A 20,513-nucleotide genomic window follows, 5' to 3' on the forward strand; every position below is an offset into this window, starting at 1 on the left:
AAACAGTTTTGTCAAGTAAGCAAATAAATAAATAAAAAGTTTCAGGTGATTAAATTATAAAGTTATTTTCCCTAAGGAGAAGATAAAACAGGATGATGGGATCAAGAGAAACTGAGGGAGTGGCTCTGGATGCATGGTGGTCAGAGGTGGCTCCATCTGAGGATGTGATATTTGAACTTGGACATGAAAGGTGAGAAGGAGCTGGCCACATCAAGAACCAGGGAAGAGCTTTAGAGGCAGAAGGAGGAGGCAGTGCAAAGGCCCTGAGGCAGGAATGGGCATGATGAGCTAGGGAAGTGCCAAGAAGGCCGGTGTGGCTGGGATGTAAGTGGGGGAGGGAAGTAACCAGATGAGGTTGAGAAGCAGCAGTAGCCTCCCCATAGAGTATTACAAGCCCATTTAATATCAGCAACAAAGACTGTATGACATGGTCAACGCTTATAGTCAAATGTTAAATGAAAAGGACTAGAAAAGCACGCCATCGAATGGCATCAATTGTGTAAATCACTCTAAACCGCTATAAAAAATAATGAAAAGGAAATATATCCAAATATTAACCATCACAGGGTAGGGGGATTTTGTCTTTGCCAAACTTTCTGCAGTTGTTGTGTACTAATTTTTTAATCCAAATAAAAAATTAATAACTTATTTAAGAAAAAAAGCAGTTTTGTAACTGTTGAAAAATGAGTAGATCTGTATGATGTTCAAGGAATCAGGTCTCTTGATTTAGAGGTGGTGTAAAAGTAACATTGTTTTTTAAAAAACTTTTATTGTGGTGTAATTTATATACCATAAATCAACCCATTTTGAGTATGCAATTCACCAGTTACTGGTGAATTTACAAGGTTATGCAGCCATCACCACAATCTAAGTTTATCTTTCTATCATCCCAGAAAGACATCTTGTGCCCACTTGTGGCCTCTTATAGTGACTCCCCCATTCCCACTCCCAGTTCTACCCCATTACTATCTACTTTCTGTCTCCATAGATTTGCCTCTTCTGGATATTTCGTATAAATGGAGTGAATGATACGACATGTGGTATTTTGTGACTGACTCCTTTTACCTAATAGCATAATGTCTTCAAGGTTCCTCCATGTTGTAGCCTGTATCAGTGCTTCATTCCTTTTTATGGCTGAGTAATACTCTATTGTATAGATAGGCCACATTTTGTTTATCCATTTACCAGTTGGACATTTGTATTGTTTCTACTCTTTGGTAAAGTAGCATAATTTTTACTAACATGAAAAAGAAATATTCTGCCTGTCATATTAAGGGAAAATGGTCCATTACCATTCCAAATAATCCTTTTCTCCTAAAAAGTATTGAGGTGAAACAATGATCATGGTGAGGTTAAGTGCTACCATGGTGGGAATCTTTGGACTATGGGAGCCAGGGTCACCACTAGAACAGGTGGTACCTTTATAGAATTAGAAAAAGGTACCCTTTTCTCAAGGCATCTTTCTTCCATCTGCTGAAAGATGGTTGTAATAAATATACAAATCTACAGTGACCAGTGTGAATGGTTCTCCCTTAGAGTAATGCAGTGTACAACTCATACCACTGTCCATGGCAGCCCTGGGGGGGATGTAGAGTAGAAAGGCCCCCAACTTAGCTCTAGGGAGGTATGGAGTCAGAGAAAGTATCATAGAGGAGGCGAGTCTCAGGGTGACCTTTCAAGAATGGATTTGGGTATATACCCCAAAGAATCGAAAACAGGTGCTCAAAAACTTGTACTTGAATGTTAATAGCAGTACTGTTCACAATAGCCAAAAGCTAGGAAAAACCCAAACATCCATCAACGGATGAGTGGAACCATAAATGTGGTCTATCTATACATTGGAGTACTATTCAGCTGTAAAAAAGAATGAAGTTCTGATACATGTTACAACAGGGGTGAACGTCAAAAACATCATGCTAAGTGAAAGAAGCCAGACACAAAAGGCCACATATTGTACAATTGTATTTGTGTGAAATGTCCACAATAGGCAAATCCATAGAGGCAGACAGCGGATTCGTGGTTGCCAGGGGTTATGGGGAGTGGGGGATGGAGAGTGACTGTTTAAGGGATATAAGGTTTTATTTGGGACTGATAAAAATGTTTTGGAACTAGACAGAAGTGTGAGTTGCACGACATTGTGAATGTACTACATGCCACTGAATTGTTCACTTTTACATGGTTAAATTTATGTTGTGTGAATTTCACCTAAAAGGGAAAAAAAAGAGAAAAAGAGAATAGATTAGGTGGGTAGAAAAGTGATGAAGATGGTGCTCTGGGCAGAAGAAACAGTGTGTGCAAAGCTTGAGGGGGAAACTGCTTTGCACATTCAGAGAACTCCACTCTCTCATGTCAGACACGATCTCAAGCTCAGGGAAGGAATCAGCTAGGAAGCCCGGGGAAGTTGGTCTCCTGGGCTCCGCATGGGTCAGCAAGCAGCACCCACACTGAGCCCTCCTGCCCATAACCAACCAGGGCACAGTTAGCTTCCCACGCTTGGAGCCGGTGTGTTTCCGATGGGAATGTCCCAGGCCAGAGGTCCCCTGGCAACGCCCGGCATGGATCCGCCCCGGCAGCTGCCCAGCCTTTCCCTGGAGCCCACTCCCTCTCCTGGGGACCTGGGAGGAGAGGCCTCAGGACGGGCATCTGACCGTATAAATCTCTCGTCCTCTGGGTGTAGGTTTCCCAAGGCTGCTGGGAAAGACTGCCTGTCTCCCTGTAGCAGACGGATGGAGATAGCTCGTCCGTCTGTCCATCTCAAAATCACTCCTTAAAAAAGTGTAGGCTCTGGGCCAGCCCCAGTGGGTTCTCTCTCTGCTTGGGTGCTGATCACAGGGTGCTGGTTCCTCCATGTCTTGCCTTTCTGCCCCTTCCTGAATCTGTTTTGAACTGGTTTCCTAGTTTGCTCTGGTCCTCAGCAGACTTCTCCCTCCAGGTGGAAGTTGGGGGCACAGGCATCCATATTCCCTCGATTCCAGTCCAAGGAGCTGGCGGTTGTACCAGCACAGGGTACCTCCCCCCACACATTTCTAGTGATGCTGACCTCTGTCTCTCTCCAGAGTGTACTGGGGAGATGAAAGTTTTACTGTTTTTATCTTGGAAGGAAATGCCACCAGCACATGGTTGTGGGTTATCTGAGGGAGACAAAACAAAGCCGTGGCCTGGAAGCAAGGCCTCTGGGATCGCGCGCCTCAGTTTGAGTCCCCGCCTGCCACTTCCTAGCTGTGTGACTGTGTTCATTATCTAGGGCTGCTGTACAAATGGCTGCAAACTTGGTGGCTTAAAACAACAAGAATTTGTTCTCTCATAGTTCTGGATGCCAGAGGTCTGAAATCAAGGTGTCATCAGGGTTGGTTCCTTCCAGAGGCTCTGAGGGAGAATCCAGTCCAGGCCCTTCTCCTCTTCTGGCTTCAGGCGGCCGCCAGGTCCTCGGCGTCCTCAGCCTGTAGCTGCATCCCTCCAACCTGCCTCCTCCTTCACGTGGCTTCTCCCTCTGCCTCTAATTCCCCTCTCCTTTCTCTTATAAATGAGGACACTGGTCATTGATTTAGGTCCCATCCTAAATCCAAGATGATCTCATCTGGAGATCCTTAATTAATTACATCTGTAAGACCCCTATTCTAGATAAGGTCACCTTCTGAGTTTCCAAGTGGATATTTCTTTGGGGGCCACAGGTCAGCCCACTGCAGTGACCTCGGGCAAGTCGCCTCACTCCACTGTACTGTCCTCATCTGTAAAGTGGCCGTGGTGCCAGTGCCCAGCTCAGGGGCTGCTGTGAGGGTGGAACGGGTCACCTTGCACAGAAGGAGCTCGGGGGTGCCTGCGGCACAGTGCATACTCTGGAGGTGGGCGCTGCTGGGGACGCTGCAGGCAGGCAGCTGTTTCTTTCCTCTCTTTCCTAAGTTTCATGGTCATAATGGGCTCCTTGAGAGCAATAAAGACTATTTTTACATTACCCATTTTTGGTGAGATGAGGGAACGGTCATACATACTCATAGCACAAACACGAGCGGGACAGAGGAGATGGAGTTGAAGGGAGGTCTCCCTCCTGTGCTGCTTCTCAGTCCCTCAGACCCTCTTCTCAGGGACAACCATCGCTGGCTGTGTCGAGTAGCTTCACAATATATCCAACATACACAAGTATTTGAAGATGTGTGTGTGAATGTACACCTTAGGTATGTATATGTGTGTGTGTGAAAATATATCCCTCTTTTTAAAAACATAAAAGGTGTAATGCTATGTCACCTAGCCTTTTATTTTTTAACTTACTATGTCTTGGAGATTGTTCTGCATCAGTCCATGACAATCTGCCTGTTTCTTTTCAGTGGCTGCCCAATGTGCCGCTGTGTGGCCCTACCAGATATTTTTTTCTTATGTCTTCTATTTCTTTCTTTCTTCCTTCCTTCCTTCCTTCCTTCCTTCCTTCCTTCCTTCCTTCCTTCCTTCCTTCCTTCCTTTCTCTCTCTCTCTCTCTCTCTCTCTCTCTTTCTTTCTTTCTTTCTTTCTTTCTTTCTTTCTTTCTGGCTGTGTTGGGTCTTCGTTGCTGCACACGGACTTTCTCTAGTTGCGGCGAGAGGGGGCTACTCTTCGTTGCAGTGTGCGGGCTTTTCATTGCGGTGGCTTCTCTTGTTGCAGAGCACGGGCTCTAGGCATGAGGGCTTCAGTAGTTGTGGCACGTGGGCTCAGTAGTTGTGGCTCGCGGGCTGTAGAGCGCGGGCTCAGTAGCTGTGGCGCCCAGGCTTAGTTGCTCCGCGGCATGTGGGATCTTCCTGGACCAGGGCTCCAACCCGTGTCCCCTGCATTGGCAGGCAGATTCTTAACCACTGCGCCACCAGGGAAGTCCCCAGGTTTTTCTTTAAGTTAATTTTTAGTTTATATTGGAGTACAGTTGATTTACAAAGTTGTGTTAGTTTCAGGTGTACAGCAAAGTGATTCAATTATACATATGTATATATCCATTCGTTTTCAGATTCTTTTCCCATTTAGGTCATTACAGAGTATTGAATAGAGGTCCCTGTGCTGTACAGTAGGTCCTTGTTGATTATCTATTTTATATATAGTAGTGTGCATATGTTAATCCCAGTCTCCCAATTTATGCCCCCCACCCATGCCCTACCAGATTTTAAATACCAAAATGTATTTCGCTAGTCTGCAGTTGATAGACTGGTTGAATGGTTTCTTTCCGGTCTTTTGCTTTTGCTGATATTCTTGCAGTGACCATCTTAAACATCTGTCCTTGGGCACACGTGTGGGAGTTTCCGATGTGGCTATTTCTTGAGGTTTGTGGAGCAGCCCACAAGTCGTAGCAGGAGGCAAGGATGTAGGCCTGATCGGAATCAGCACAGCTGAGCCAGAAGACGGGACTTTGTGGTGACGGAGAGTCCTGCTGCCAAAGGAGGGGCTGCCTCTTTCCTGTGGCCCTTCTCCCTGCGAGGGCTGCCCCTGGCCCTCAGCTCAGAGGTCAGACTTGCCTGAGGGGAGCCTCCCCAGACCCCCTGAACATGGCCCCTGTGGGCAGCTGTGGCCCTTGCTACCAGCTCAAGGTGGAAAAAGTGAGAGTGAGAAAGAGGAATGAAATAGCCTTTTGGCTCTTCTGCCTTTTGCCCTGAGGATTTGGTTCAGCCAGGCCACCAGAATGTCCATCTGTTATCTGAGGGGATAGAGAGAAGGTTGTTTGGAGACGGGCATAGGGCCCATGGAGCTTGCACAGTCATCTCATTCATCTGACCCTGGAGCGGACCAGATCTTCTTTATGTGTTGTAAATCTGCCTCCCTCTCCCAGATATGGTCATGACTATCCTCTCTGGTCCCCAGTGATGCATAGGCATGGGCTATTCCAGTCCCACCCATCCTCCCATCCTTCCTTCCTTCCATCCGTCCATCCATCCATCCATCCATCCATCCATCCATCTTCCCATCCATCCATCTAACAAATATAATTGAGCACCTGCTGTATGCCAGGTACTTGAGATACAGTGTTAAACAAAACAGACAAGCCCCCCTCTTCCCCAGTAAAGCTTGCTTTCCAGCATAGGGAGATAGACAAACACAAGAGGTCATTGCAGATGGCTCTAAGTGATGTGAAGGAAATAAACAAGTTAATTGCCTGAGTGCCCGGAGGCAACTGCCTGCATCCCTGTGGACAGAGACTTAGAAAAGGTCTCTCCGGGAGTGGAAGCCCTCAAGATGATGGGAAGGCATCACCCATGGCAAAAATCGGGGAGAGAGTGTTCCAGGCAGAGGCCCTGGAAGGGAAGAGTGTGTGCTCTGTGAGGGGCAGGTGGCTGTTTAGGAGCTGAGTAAGGGTAAGGAGAGAAAGGTGCCAGTGAGGCAGCTGGGTGGGGACACATCAGGCCAGACTTCGTAGGCCATGGTGGGGAGACTGGGGGCCACTGGGACTAGCCAGCTGGTTTTGACCAGGCCGTGGCTGATCTGACTCTTTTAAGATTTTTCTCCTATAATGCAGCAGCACCTCACACCTGTCAGGATGGCTGTTATCAAGTATCAGAAAGTAGTTAAGTGTTGATGTGGATGTGGAGAAACTGGAATGTTGGTGCATTGCTGGTGGGAAAGTAAACTGGTGCAACCACTATGGAAAACAGTATGGCGACTCCTTGAAAAGTTCAACAGAATTGGCACATAATCCAGCAATTCTGCTTCTGAGCATGTACCCCAAAGATGTGTAAGCAGGGACACCAACAGATATGTGTGCCCCCATGGTCATAACAACACTACTCACAGTAGCCAAGAGATGGAAGCAACCCAGGTGTCCATCAACAGATGAATAGATAAACAAAATGGGGTATATCCATACAATGGACATTTTGACACATGCTGCAACATGGATGAACCTTGAGGAAACTATGCTAAATGAAATAAGCCACACAGAAAGACAAATTCTGTGCGATTCCACTTACATGAGACACTTAGAGTAGTCAAAAATCGTAAAGACAGAAAGTAGAATGGTGGTGCCCGGGGCTGGAGGGAGGAGGGACTGAGGAGTTATTATTTAATGGGTATGGAGTTCGTTTGCGAAAATGAAGAAGATGGATGGTGGTGATGGTTGCACAGCAGTGTGAACGTGCTGCGTGCTGCTGAACTGGACACTGTAAGATGGTCTCAGTGGTAAATTTTATGTATGTTTCACCAAAATTTTAAAAATTTATAAGAGAAAAAAGAAGACCCCTCTGGCTGCCCTGTGAGAACGGCAGGGGCGTGGGCAGAGGCAGGGAGATGGGAGGGGAGGATCTGGGCCTGAAGTGATGGTTCTCAGACCAGGTGTGGCAGCGGTGATGGGATGGATCTACGCTGATTCATGGGAAGCAGATCCTTCCATCCCCGAGGCCACTTCCTGCCCCGGTTTCCTTCTTGTCACCTTAGACCTTAGGTGGTAAGGCTGCTTCTCTGGCCTGGGAAGGAGGCCTCACTCCTTCCCTTGACTGGTCCCTGCTGGTCCCTCCAAGCTGCCTTGTCTCCCAACGCCTTCCCTAATCCAGCAGGAGCCTGGGCCCCTAGGGACCCCCGTTCCATTTCCTGTGCCCTGTCCTGTATTTGGAACAGCAGAAAGTGCCCAGACTCTGACGCATGATGCTTCAACCCCCAGGTCGGTCCCTGAAGTGGCTGTGTGACTTTGGGTTACCTGACCTCAGTTTCCTTAAACTTAAAAGGGTCAGGGTCAAAGAGCATACAGGGAAAGTGCCAGAAAAGTGTATCTGGCCCGTAATAGGTGTTCAATAAATAGTAGGTGTTGGGTTCAAATCCTGCCTCATCCACTTACTAGCTGTGTAACTGTGGGCAAGTTTTAAAATTTCTCTGTGCCTCAGTTTATTCATCTGTAAAATGGGGATAAAATTAGTCTGTTTCATAGGATGTATGGGGGTTGAATGAGTTAATACAGGCAAATGCTTGAAATAATGCATGACACAGAGGAGGTGCTAAGTAGTAGATACTATTATGTGGTATTTTCAGGGCCTAGCATGGGGACGAATACCTGGTAGATGCCCTAAAAGCATTTGTTGAATGAATGAATGAGTGACTCAGTTTCTTGTGTGTATATTGAACTTCCCCATCAAGAAACTCATGTCTTCCAGGTTTGGGGTTGGCTTTTTTCAGTGCTCACAAAGCTACACCTTCTCTGTGTCAGGGACTTAGGGCTCAGGGGCTGGGGATCCAGAAACTGAGGGAACCGGGGTCCAGAACTGGATACTTCTGCCTATGAGTGGTTCATGGTTCTGTGGGGGCAGAGACACAAACAAAGAGAAAAAAACCCAGCTTCGGACAGGGCGCTTGGACAGCACAGGGGCTGTGGCACTAGAGACATCTGTCTTGGGGATGGGCAGGAGCCAGTGACAGCTCCAGGATCTCTGTCTGGGGGGGTCTTAGAGGCAGCAGTCAGGTTGTTTGATGGAGGCTGGGGGCTTTTCTTAGGGCTTCTTCTCTCTAACAAGGTTGACTATTTGTGATAGCTTAGGAGCGTTGACGGAGATTTACAGCCAAGCCTCCCCCTGGCTCCATCACTGTGTGGAAGGCTTCTTAGAAGAGGTGTCATCTTTGAGACTGAGGGAAATGGCCAGGAAAGGAGAAGAGAAAGGCCTGCTAGGCAGCCGGAATAGCCTGAACAAAGGCACAGAGTGCGTTGGGGGTTGTTCTGGGTGGGGTTGCTGGGGAATTAAGAGCGACAGACACAGAAGTGCCAAGGCTGGGGAGGCAGGCAGGGCCAGTCACGGGAGGCCTTGGGTGCCCCTTCTGGGCCTCATCTGAGGACACTGGGGGCCGTGGACAGCATTTAAAAACTGCTTTATTAAGATAAAACTTGCATACCAAAAATCCTCCCAAGATAAGTGTAAAATTCAGTGATTTTCAATAAATTGAGTTATGTAAGCATCACTGCAATCCAGCTTACAAGCCCCAAAATGTTCCTTCATGCCTGTTTGCAGTCACCCCACCCCAGCCCCTGGCAACCACTAATCTACCTTCTCTCTTTTATGCATTTACCTATTCTGCACATTTCTTATAACTGGAATCACACAACATGTAGCCTTCTGTGTCTGACTTTTCCTTAGCATCATGTTTTTGAGGGTCATCCACGTCGTAGCCTGTATCGGTACTTCATTGTTTTTATGACTGAATAATGTTCCATCGTATAGATTGACCACATTTTATTTATCCATCTACCAGCAGATGGACATTTGGGTTGTTTCTATTTTTTAGCTATTATGATAACGCTGTTGTGAACATTTGTGTGCAAGTCTTGTAGAGACACATGTTTCTTTTCTCTTGGGTAGATTCCTAGGAGTGGAATAGCTGGGTCATATGATGAATTTATGATTAACATTTTAAGAAACTTCCGAAGTGGAAGAGGGTTAAGAAGCAGAGTGATCAGGCAGTTCAGCATGTTAGAAAGATTACTCTGAGAAGGGGTTTGGAGGAGGATGTCACAAGATCCCGGGAGATCTTTGATCATAAGAGGCTGAGGGTTGTGATGCTGGGGATGGAGCAGGGAATGGAGTTTAGAAATGCCTGCCACTTCACCATTGCCCAGCAGAGGATGTGATGCTCTGCTTTCTCAGTTATGGTTAACTGGCTGATGATTGAGGTGTTTAACCTTCCTTGTGTCCCTCGTAGGGGATCTTGGCTCCACCCCCTAAGGCCCCTTTAAGAGCAGAAGGTGATCAGTAATGTCTGCTTAATCACGTTTAATCTCACGATGCCCTGTGCACCCACCAGGGTTCTCTGGTGGTAAGTGACAGAAAACTCATCTAGAAAAGGAATTTCTGGAGGAGTATTGGGGAGCTCACAGATGGGGTGGGAAGAGTGGGGAGCCAGCCTCAGAAAATGTTAGAAAACGGGGCTGTTTGGGCTCTGGGGGCAGGAAGTGAGGCCCCCTTAGGACCTCCATTGTGCTTCTCCATCCTTGATCCAGCTCGAGTTTGAGCTCAGAGATTCTGATTGACATAGCCTAGGAAACGTTGTTGCCTCTTGGCTGGGGTAGCTTGTGGGTCAGTCCCACCAAGACTGTACATGATGGCGGGGGGTGGGGTGGGGTGGGCAGGGAACATGGATCCTTAAGGACCGTAGGATGCTCTTCTCGGAAGAAGAGGAAATGGATACTGGATTTTCAAACCAAAAATGTCCACTACCCCATATTCCAGATAAAAAAAGTGAACCATGGAGAGGTTAAGAGTATTTGCCCAAAGCCATAGAGGTGGGAAGTTGCCAAGTTGGAATGCCAGTCTGTCTGGATCCAAAGTCGGTGTTCTGTCTGTGACCTAATCTGGGCAGAGTGGGTCTCCTGGGACCCTCCAGAGCTGGTGGGGCAGAGATTCTCACTGCCTCCTGAACGAGTCAGTCTCCGGTATCTTTCTGGGGCTGCCTCCAGGACTTTAGGGGGTCGGGAAAAGTATCTAAAAGAGCCCTGCTGCCCTCTTGACTTTGGTCTTATCCCCTGTGCCCTGGGCAATGAGCCCAGCTGGCCCCTTGTCGCCCCAGTGGGGCCAGCATGTAAGAGCTTAAATGGGAGGTCTGGGAGGCACCATATCCAGACCCTCAGCTCAGAGCAAATTCTAACTCATGGCTCTTTTTTTCTTTCTGTTCTCAGATCGAGAGGACCAGTCCATTCTCTGCACGTAAGTGGAGCTGCTTTTTCTTTTGTTTTTCTAGAGTCAAGATCCAACCTATTAAAGAAAAAGGTCCATGAGAACAGGGCTCTTTGATGTGTTTGCTGTTCCATGCACCCTGCCCCTGCCCTGTCCCTGGCACAGCGTCGGTGCTCACTAAACATTTGTTGAACAAATGTTCTGATGCTGAGGCTGGCACCCCTAAACTGCCAGTGATACCTGGTGCCATCTTGTTCTGCACCACCCCCTTTTAAAAACCAGCATTTATTGAGCACTTACTGTGTGCCAGGTCCTGAACTAAATATTTTACAGACAGAATTGCATCTAATTCCATAACAGCTCTGTGAAGGTAGATGCCATTTCCGTTGGTGAGGAAGTCTTGGCTTGTGTTAAACAATGTGTTAAACAATCACCCTCAAATTTCACAATTAGTAACCACATTGTGCCATATTTGGTGGCTGGTGTCATTATTTCTTTGAAGACCTGGATACATAGTCAGGAGATACTAACTCAACTTAGAATCATTCAGAGGGTTTTCAGTGTTCAGGACAATCTCTCCTGTGGTGGGCAGAATACAGGTGTCCCTTGGAGAATTTGTGGATTTAGTTCAGACCACTCCAGTGAAGTGAATATCACAGTAAAGCGAGTCAGGCAGATTTTTTGGTTTCCTAGTACATATAAAAGTTATGTTTACACTATACTAGTGTAAACATAACTAGTCTATTAAGTGTACAATAGCATTATATCTAAATAAACAACTGTACACACCTTAATTAAAAAATGCCCGTTGCTAAAAAATCTTAACTATCATCTGAGCCTTCAGGGAGTTGCAATCCTTTTGCAGTAGTGACATCAGAGATCACCGATCACAGATCACCATGACAAATAGAATAATAATGAAAAAGTTTGAAATATTGCGAGAATTACCAAAACGTGACACAGAAACATGAAGTGAACAAATGCTGTTGGGTGTTGCCACAAATCTTTAATTTGTAAAAAAACACAATATCTGCAAATTGCAATAAAGCAAAGTGCAATACAAGTGCCTGTGATGGTCCCGCCAAGGTCTCCACCTCCTAATCAACAGAACCTGTGAATGTGTCAGGTGACATGGCAAAAGGGAATGAAGGTTGCCATGGCATTACGGTTGCTAATCAGCTGACCTTAGAATAGCGAAGGGATCCTAGATTATCCAGCTGGGCCTAATGTAATCACAAGGTCCTTACAAGTAGAAGAGGGAGGCAGGGGAGGAGTCAGCGGGAGATGTAATGTGAGAAGGACTTCACCCCACCATTGCTGGCTTTGAAGATGGAGGAAGCCCATGATGAGAACAGCTTCTAGAAGCTGGAAAAGGCAAGGAAACGGGCTCTCCCCTAGTGCTCCCAGAAAGAAACACAACCCTGCTGACATCTTGGTTTTAGCCCAGTACAATCCATGTCAGACTTCTGCCCTCCAGAACTGTAAGATAATCAGTTTGTGTTGTTTTAAGTCACTAAGTTTGTATAATTTGTTACAGCAGCAATGGGAAACTAATACACCCTCCTTCCTTCTTCACCTCTACACCCACTCCTGTCTCACTCACTATTCAACAGATTGAATGGGTCTGTCCCACTGGTGAGTACTTGGTGTATAGGAATGAACCAAAAATAAACGACCCCTCTTCTCAAGAGGGAAGACAGCCACTAGGACAATAATTACACACTTCCCTTTGGTACTGCTTGAATTTACTGTTTGATCCTGTGAAGGTACTACCTTTTCAGGAACTAAAAAAAAATACATACACATTTTAAAAATCACTTAAAGAAATGTGTAATTACAAACTGAAAATTATGAAGAATGAGACATGTAAGGAACTAGGAGAATGTGTAAATCAGAGAAGTTCTAACTGGGGAGAACACTAAAGGTTTCCCAAAGAAGTGATGCAGCGATGATGAAGAAAAGAGAGGAAGAGTTTACAGCATATGCAAAGACCCTGAGGTCAGATAGAGCGTGTTCTATTGGAGAAACTGAGAGATCAATTTGGCCAGAGTGTGTCTCCCAACAAAAGCCTTCTGTCTGAGAAGAGGTATTACAGGACATGTAGGACTGTGGTTGCAAACTCAAAGGCCAATCAAAGTCAACCAAGTACCGTTAATGTGTGAAAAGTCCTGGGAGTAGTACAGTAGGGAATGGTGGGGAGTGTGGTAAACTGGAGAAAATGGCCCATCTGAGGGGGGGAGCTGCTACCCATCTTCTGCCCACTGTTGCCAGGGGGGAATGCAGGTCCAGTGTTGCCAGACTTTCCTACATTTCAATAGAAGCTGGAAATCTAGCTTTTATGTGAAATATCAAATTTTTAAACATTGGCACCTAATTTACATGAACACATATACACAGAGCTCCAGCCAAATAAAGTCCATTTGTGGGCTGGCTTTGCCAATGGGCCACCTGTTTACAACCTCTGTCCCAGAACTTTGGGCCAGGAAGGGTCCTCAGAGATAACTGAGACTGCACTTCCTGCCCCCCACACACACACACCTGGTCAGTTACAAGGGTTGCAGGAAATTTTCATAGAGCATCAAAATTGGGAATGATTCATATTATTTAATATGAAAGTGGATTCAAGCTGGTCTCTGTAATAATATCTCCCTTTCATTCACTTGTATTCCAAATATTGCTTTGAGGGGGTGGGGCGGCGACAGGGTGATAATTATGGTGGAGAATTGGGTCAATGGCACACAGACAGGCTGGTTATGGCCAGCGTGAGTTGTATGTGTCAGGGGTGGTCATGGCTGTTGGCGCTGGGGTCTCATACTGTGCATGTAGCTTAGAGAAACCAACCACGCGCTTTGGGAGGAAAACTAGCACTGGCGGATCTAGTGTGGGTGAGGTCACCACCATCCACCCAATGGATGTGTTCCAGAGTGAGGGTGAGAATAGATATGGGACTCTGCCGATCCCTCCCCTGGTCTCATTCCCCTGTGGCCCTGACGGTATTAGCGTCTCGCCTTGCCGAGCCCATTCTCTCTCCTGCATTGTCCATATTGCACACTCGGAATCCCTGCATCTAGTTGGCATTTATACACAGAGGCTGCTTTAGAGGGGCGTTGCATGCCAAGTCACAGATGCATTGCTTTGGGGATGTTTTAAGGGATTTTTCAATTTTACCTTTCTGTGATTGATTGTGTTGACTTACAGGCTGTTGGTCCCCAGCCTCCATATCAAATGTGACTCCACTTCTCTGCAGGTCTCATTAGAATCTAGGTTCATCCATGGAAGGGACTGTCCACCGAGTTATGTCATTGAAAGCCTCCTTAGAGTCGGGGTTATAAGCCAGACCACCCGGGTTTCGATCCTGGCTCTACCTCTCACTAGCTTGTAGCTTCAGGTACAAATTTAACCTCTCCAGGGCTCCGCGTTCTCACTATAAAGTGGGGAAGTGGGAATGATGATAATGGTACTCAATAGGGTTGTTGTGAGGGTTACATATATATATGTATGTAGATGAATATGTATATGTATATCTATATATACAGACACACATACTCATATATATGACTACTATGTATATATCTGACTAAGAATCAAGCCCTGTAAGCTAGATATTCATATGTCATGACTAACATTTGTGTCCTGGCAGAGCAGAGAACCCACTGCTCAAGTCCAGTTACCTCATTTTTATAGAGGAGGAAATCAGAGAGGTCATGAGATTTGCCCAGAGGCACACAGCGAGTTTTTGTCGATAGTGAGACTTGGACCTAAATTTCTTGAGGCCTTTGGAGGGCCCAACCCTGATGAGCCGGCCACAACCCCACCATCCCCTGCCCCACCGTGGACTGTGGCATCAGGGGGTGAGGAATGGCTGGCATCTTTCGTATTTAGCACATCTATCAGGAGGAAAAGAGCTGCAGCCTGTTCGCCCTGGCTCAACCACTCGGGGTATGAGGTGAGACCCCGGGTATGAGCTGAGACCCGAGTGATGAGAGGAAGCAAGCCCTGAGGAGGATTTGGGGGAGGAGTTTCAGGTGGGGAACAGCGAGGGCAAAGGTCCTAAGGTGGGAACCACTTGTGTTTTGAGGGTCGGACGGTCTGAGTGGGTGGGGCGCAGGGAGGAAGGAGGAGGGTAGGAGGATGTGGTCGGGGACACGGTCATGCAGGGCCTTGCAGGCTGGGGTGAGCGTATGGACAAGAGGTTAGAGCGGATCTTTCTGATCATTCAAGGAGGCCAGAGTGCCACTTGGGGATAAGCACTGATGCCCCAGGGTCTGGGGGACTGGGACTCAGTGGCAGGAGATGCTGGTGTCAGGCGACTGTCCCCTTCAGGGGAGGCAACTCAGGCCAACAGGTGTCTCTGTCACTCTCCCTGGGGCCAGTGCTGACTCTTGGGAAACTGCAGGCTTCCCAGGGGTTTGCCTTTGTTGCTTCACCCACAGCCTGAATTCGCTCCCAACCAGGCTTCCTACTTTGACCCCACCTGCCCTCATCCCTTCCACCCTGTTTCTGAAGAAGAGGGAGAAACACTTTCTGGCAGAGGCCTGCAGGGTTTTCAAAGGTGTTTTTGATAACACAGTGCAATGTTGAAGGGGCGCAGATGTCTCAGGAGAGTAGCCGCTGTGTTTAGCTGGCGAGGCTATGGAGGCACAGATCTAGGTTTGCTTTCCTGCTGTGCTGCATGCCATCAATTTGTTCTTGGGCAAGTTGGTTAAACCTCCCAGCCTCAGTCTCCTCATCTGTAGAATGGGGGTATCAGTTGTGCCTACCTCCCAGGGTTGTTGAGAGAATTGAAAGAGTTGTGTAGGGGGGAGCTGAGCACGATGTTGGCACAGTGCAGGTGCCCATGATTGGCAGCTGGGGTTCTGATGCAGCGCCGTGGTTAGTATCAACCAGAGTTCTGCTGAGCCCTGCTTGCTTGACCATGAACTGCATAAAACCACCTCAGAGGGGCTTCCCTGGTGGCGCAGTGGTTGAGGGTCCGCCTGCCAATGCAGGGGACACAGGTTCGTGACCCGGTCTGGGAAGATCCCACATGCCGCGGAGCGGCTAGGCCCGTGAGCCATGGCTGCTGAGCCTGCGTGTCCGGAGCCTGTGCTCCGCAATGGGAGAGGCCACAACAGTGAGAGGCCTGCGTACAGAAAAAAAAAAAACCACCTCAGATACCTCCAGTGTGGGCTCTGTTAGACCTCTCTCCACAAACGTGGCTGCACATCAGTTCCTGGGCAATTAGTTCAAGAGACTGATGGCCTGGCTTCACCCCCAGCAGCTCTTGACTTAATGGATCTGGGGTAGAGCTGGGGAAACCTGTGTTTTTATCTAGTGTCTTGGGCGACTGTGAAGCTGCAGGGCCAGTCAGCAAGCTGGCAGGGACTGGAAACAGTTGTCAAGGGTCGTCTACACAGGGGACGCTGAAGGGGTGGCTGTGTCTGAGCTGTGCACCCCCCCACCGTCTGCTCTGGGTGGGGGTCTAGAGGGGCGTGTCTGGGAGCTGAACCTCCACCAGCAGAGGGAGGGAGCTGGGGTGCTGCCCCTCTGCAGCCCCCTGGGAGCTCAGAAGGGCGGGAAGCGTGAGTCAGGGAGGACTGAAGGGTCCTGGAGATTCTGACGCACACTTTGCAGTGAGGGCGTCCGGCTCATCCCCCAGTTTGCTGACCCATCGGTGCAGGCCTTGTGGTAGGAAGACTTCTCAGGTTACCTGGTGGCTGCAGGGGTTAACGAGGGGCCCCCCAGTCTTGGCTCCTGGGGAGCCTGGGCTGGGAGTGAGCCCACCCAGAGATTGGGGTCCTCAGACCGTTAGCTGACTCTCCTGGCTGAGGAATTAAAGCGATAGTGGGGCATTTGGGTCCCTTTCACTCCTAAGTGATGCTGTGACAACACTCAGAGGCACTGAGCAAGGCAACAGGAGGACATTTGGGCTCCAGACAGACCAGGTTTTCATTTTGGGGGCGGCTTGTGTGCTAGATGGAAAAGAACAGAGTCCTGGTCTCAGCTCTGTCATATTCTCATGACATGATCTACAGAAAGCCACTGACCCTGTCTGAGCCTCAGTTTCTTCATCTAGAAAATGGACAACTGCACCTACCTCACAGAGTGGTTGTAAGGAATAAATGGGTTAATTCATAAAAAGCTCTTAGCACAGTGCCTGATGCCGTGTTAATGCACAGTGAACACAAGTGCTACTTGTAAGTTACATTTGAAATTTCCACTAAGCCCCCAGCCATTCTAAGTGAAACCAAAGAAGAAAGTATAGGGTAACAGAAAAAGAATGGTAGCTATTAGTATGCATAATAACCATGCTCATGGGTATTTTATCTTAATGCATTTTTAGGCATGGCCAGTGAATCTATAGCTGGCTGTTTAGAGATATTCATCTTAACCCCAGACCAGGATCTACAAGTGCAAATGCCTAGGAGAGCCTGGCAGGTAATAGAAAGGAGTGAAGTGGGCCGGGAGTGGCAATAGGGAGTGGTGAAGACTGCGGCAAATTGGGAAGCCACAGTATCCATTCAAGGGAACAGCTGTGATTCTGCCACAGACAATTGATCCCTTGGGAGAATGTCGACCCAGTGTTACCAGAGGTCCTTGGGTTTGTCCCTCCCCAAGAGAATCCAGAATATAAACGTACTATCATACTAATGATAGTATGAATATTGAAGATAATGATATAAACAGAATGATATAAACAGAGAGAAATGGTTGTAAAAGTAACAATAGGTAACATTTTTGTGTACCTGGCATTGTTCTAAATGTTTTATATATTCACTCATTTAATCCTCATAACAATCATAGAAGTGCTTTTATTATACCCATTTTATAGATGAGGAAACTGAGGCATGGGAGTAGTTAAATGACTTGCACGTGGTCACATAGGGCAGAGCAGAGACTTGAACTCAGGCAGTCTGGCCCTGGAGCCCATTGTGTTATTCTGCTGATTGATGCTGCAGGGGAAAGAGGAACTGCTTTTGCCTGGGGAGCTGGAGGCAGTACTCAAAATAGAGGCAGTACTTAACTGGGCTTTGTAGGATGTATAGGAGTTGGACAGCACAAATCCAGAGGACTTTGTTGGCTGCAGGGGTGGGAGTCACATGAGGATCAGGGACTGAACAGCTCTGAGATTCAGAGGCAATTTGGCTTTGCTACCAATGACAGACCATGGCTGAAATGGACTCAAATGGTGTTCAACCCTAGGAGCTAGGACCAGCTACCTGACTTGTAAAATTATGCAAAATGAGAATGCTGAGCCCCTTGTTCAAAGGGAATCCTTTTGCACTGTTGATGGGGATGTAAATTGATACAGCCACTATGGAGAACAGTATGGAGATTCTTAAAAAACTAAAAATAAAACTACCATATGACCCAGCAATCCCACTGCTGGGCATATACGCTGAGAAAACCATAATTCAAAAGGACACATGTAGGGCTTCCCTGGTGGCGCAGTGGTTGAGAATCTGCCTGCCAATGCAGGGGACACGGGTTCGAGCCCTGGTCTGGGAAGATCCCACATGCCGTGGAGCAACTAGCCCCGTGAGCCACAAATACTGAGCCTGCGCGCCTGGAGCCTGTGCTCCGCAATGAGAGGCCACGATAGTGAGAGGCCCGCGCACCGTGATGAGGAGTGGCCCCCACTTGCCGCAACTAGAGAAAGCCCTCACACAGAAACGAAGACCCAACACAGCCATAAATAAATGAATAAATAAATAAATAAATAAATAATTAAAAAAAAAAAAAGAGATCTAGATACTCTTTAAAAAAAAAAAAAAGGACACATGTACCCCAATGTTCATTGCAGCACTATTTACAATAGCCAGCACATGGGAAACAACCTAAATGTCCAATGATAGATGAATGTATAAAGAAGATGTGGTACATATATACAATGGAATATTACTCAGCCATAAAAGGAATGAAATTGGGTCATTTGTAGAGATGTGGATGGACCTAGAGTCTGTCATACAGAGTGAAGTAAGCCAGAAAGAGAAAAACAAATATCGTATATTAATGCATATATGTGGAATCTAGAAAAATTGTACAGATTAACCTATTTGTAGGGCAGGAATAGAGACACAGATGTAGAGAATGGACATGTGGACACAGAGGGGGAAGGGGAGGGTGGGACAAATTGGGAGATTAGGTTTGACATAGATACACTACTATGTGTAAAATAGATAGCTAGTGGGAACCTGCCGTATAGCACAGGGAGCTCAGCTCGGTGCTCTGTGATGACCTAGATGGGGGGGTGGGGGAGAGGGAGGTCTAAGAGGGAGGGGATATAGGTATACTTATAGCTGATTCACTTCATTGTACAGCAGAAACTAACACAATATTGTAAAGCAGTTTTACTCCAATAAAAAAAATTAATTAAAAAAATATTTAGAAATTCAAGATCGCAACATCAGAGCGTTAAATCAAGCACAGGGGCCTCCTCAGTATAGTCCCCATGGGACTGCACAGGTCACACACCCATGAATCCAGCCTGGCTGGGGGCTGAGGGGTTAAGCTGCCATTGGGTAGCTCCTTCCAGCCACTGAGGCTGGACTGATTAGAAGGACTTGGCAGGGCTTCCTTGGTGGCGCAGTGGTTCAGAGTCCGCCTGCCGATGCAGGGGACATGGGTTCGTGCCCCAGTCCGGGAAGATCCCACATGCCGCGGAGCAGCTGGGCCCGTGAGCCATGGCCGCTGAGCCTGCATGTCCGGAGCCTGTGCTCTGCAACGGGAGAGGCCACAACAGTGAGAGTCCCGCGCATACTGCAAAAAAAAAAAAAAAAAAGGACTTGGCAGTGGGGTAATTACAAGGCCAGGAGGCCATATATGGTCATGAGTCCAGGTTCTCCTCCAGGATGAGGGAGCTGGGCACCAAGTCCCCTAAGAAACAGCACCAAGGTTTAGGGAGCTCAGACCAGGAAGACCTCTTCATCCCCAGAGTCCAGGGGTCAGAAAAGCAAAGGTATTAATGTTTCTGAAGCAGCCCTGAGCACGTCAGTCTTCAGATGCCCATGAGCCTGGAGCTTGGATTGTTTTCTTTGGCACAACCTCCTAGGATAATTTATTTTTATCAGTAAAACTTGGAAACTGTTGAGCAAAGCAGCCACGTGGGGAGAAGCAGATTCCCAGAGTCTGTGTCTCACTTCCCTGCCCTTGCAAGGTGGAAGACCAGGGCCACAGTCATGGTCATGCCAATGACCATGTCTTTGTTGTGAAATGTCTTTTGTTGTGAAAGGGAGGAAGTGGGAGAAGCTGAAGGCAGAGATGGAGAATGAGGAAATCATGGTGGGAAAGAGGAGCGGGCAGTAGTGATCTGGGGTTGCTATGTGCACAGCTGTCCTGATTCTTGCCTTGGATCTGAATGGGCTCAGGATCAGCTACATAGGTAGTTTTCCTCAGATTTTCTCTCCTTCTTCTTGCTCTGATCAGAACCTGGCCCCTTTGGTTTGGAGTGATGTCTGTCAAGGGTTCTGACATTAGCCTAATTGAAATAATTCATACTAAGGTGTGAATGACTGAGTGGCTTGGTCCATTGGTTCCTGGTCACATTTTCAAAGAGCCTATTAAGGCAAGTGAAGGCTCCCAAAATATATGGAAGAACTCCTTGATGGAGTAGGGTAGGGGCTTCGCTCTGTCTTTCCTGCATTCTATCTCCTTGTCGCACTTCTAAAAATAAAATGTAGTGGGCACAGGGAGATCAGCTCAGTGCTTTGTGTCCACCTAGAGGGGTGGGATAGGGAGGGTGGGAGGGAGACGCAAGAGGGAGGGGATATGGGGATATATGTATACGTATAGCAGATTCACTTTATTATACAACAGCAACTAACACAACAATGTAAAGCAATTATACTCCAATAAAGATGTTAAAAGATCAATTTCCAACTTTTCATGCCAATTTATTGACAAATTAGAATGAATACATGGCAGTCATTCACGAGTAAACTG

At 47.3% G+C, this 20,513-nt stretch overlaps 1 protein-coding gene across 2 annotated transcripts in view; it reads left to right on the forward strand.

The window, feature by feature from the left end:
* Window positions 1–20,513, forward strand: part of MYH11 (myosin heavy chain 11) — a 126,527-nt gene that overhangs the window by 38,342 nt on the left and 67,672 nt on the right. For both annotated transcript variants that reach the window (XM_081257429.1, XM_081257430.1), the window contains exon 4: window positions 10,595–10,622. In XM_081257429.1, coding sequence (XP_081113555.1) covers window positions 10,595–10,622 — 28 coding nt within the window. The remainder of the gene's footprint in view (window positions 1–10,594; window positions 10,623–20,513) is intronic.

Source organism: Mesoplodon bidens, assembly GCF_964165515.1.
Source record: "Mesoplodon bidens genome assembly, chromosome: 15".
In the NCBI taxonomy this organism is placed as follows: domain Eukaryota; kingdom Metazoa; phylum Chordata; class Mammalia; order Artiodactyla; family Ziphiidae; genus Mesoplodon; species Mesoplodon bidens.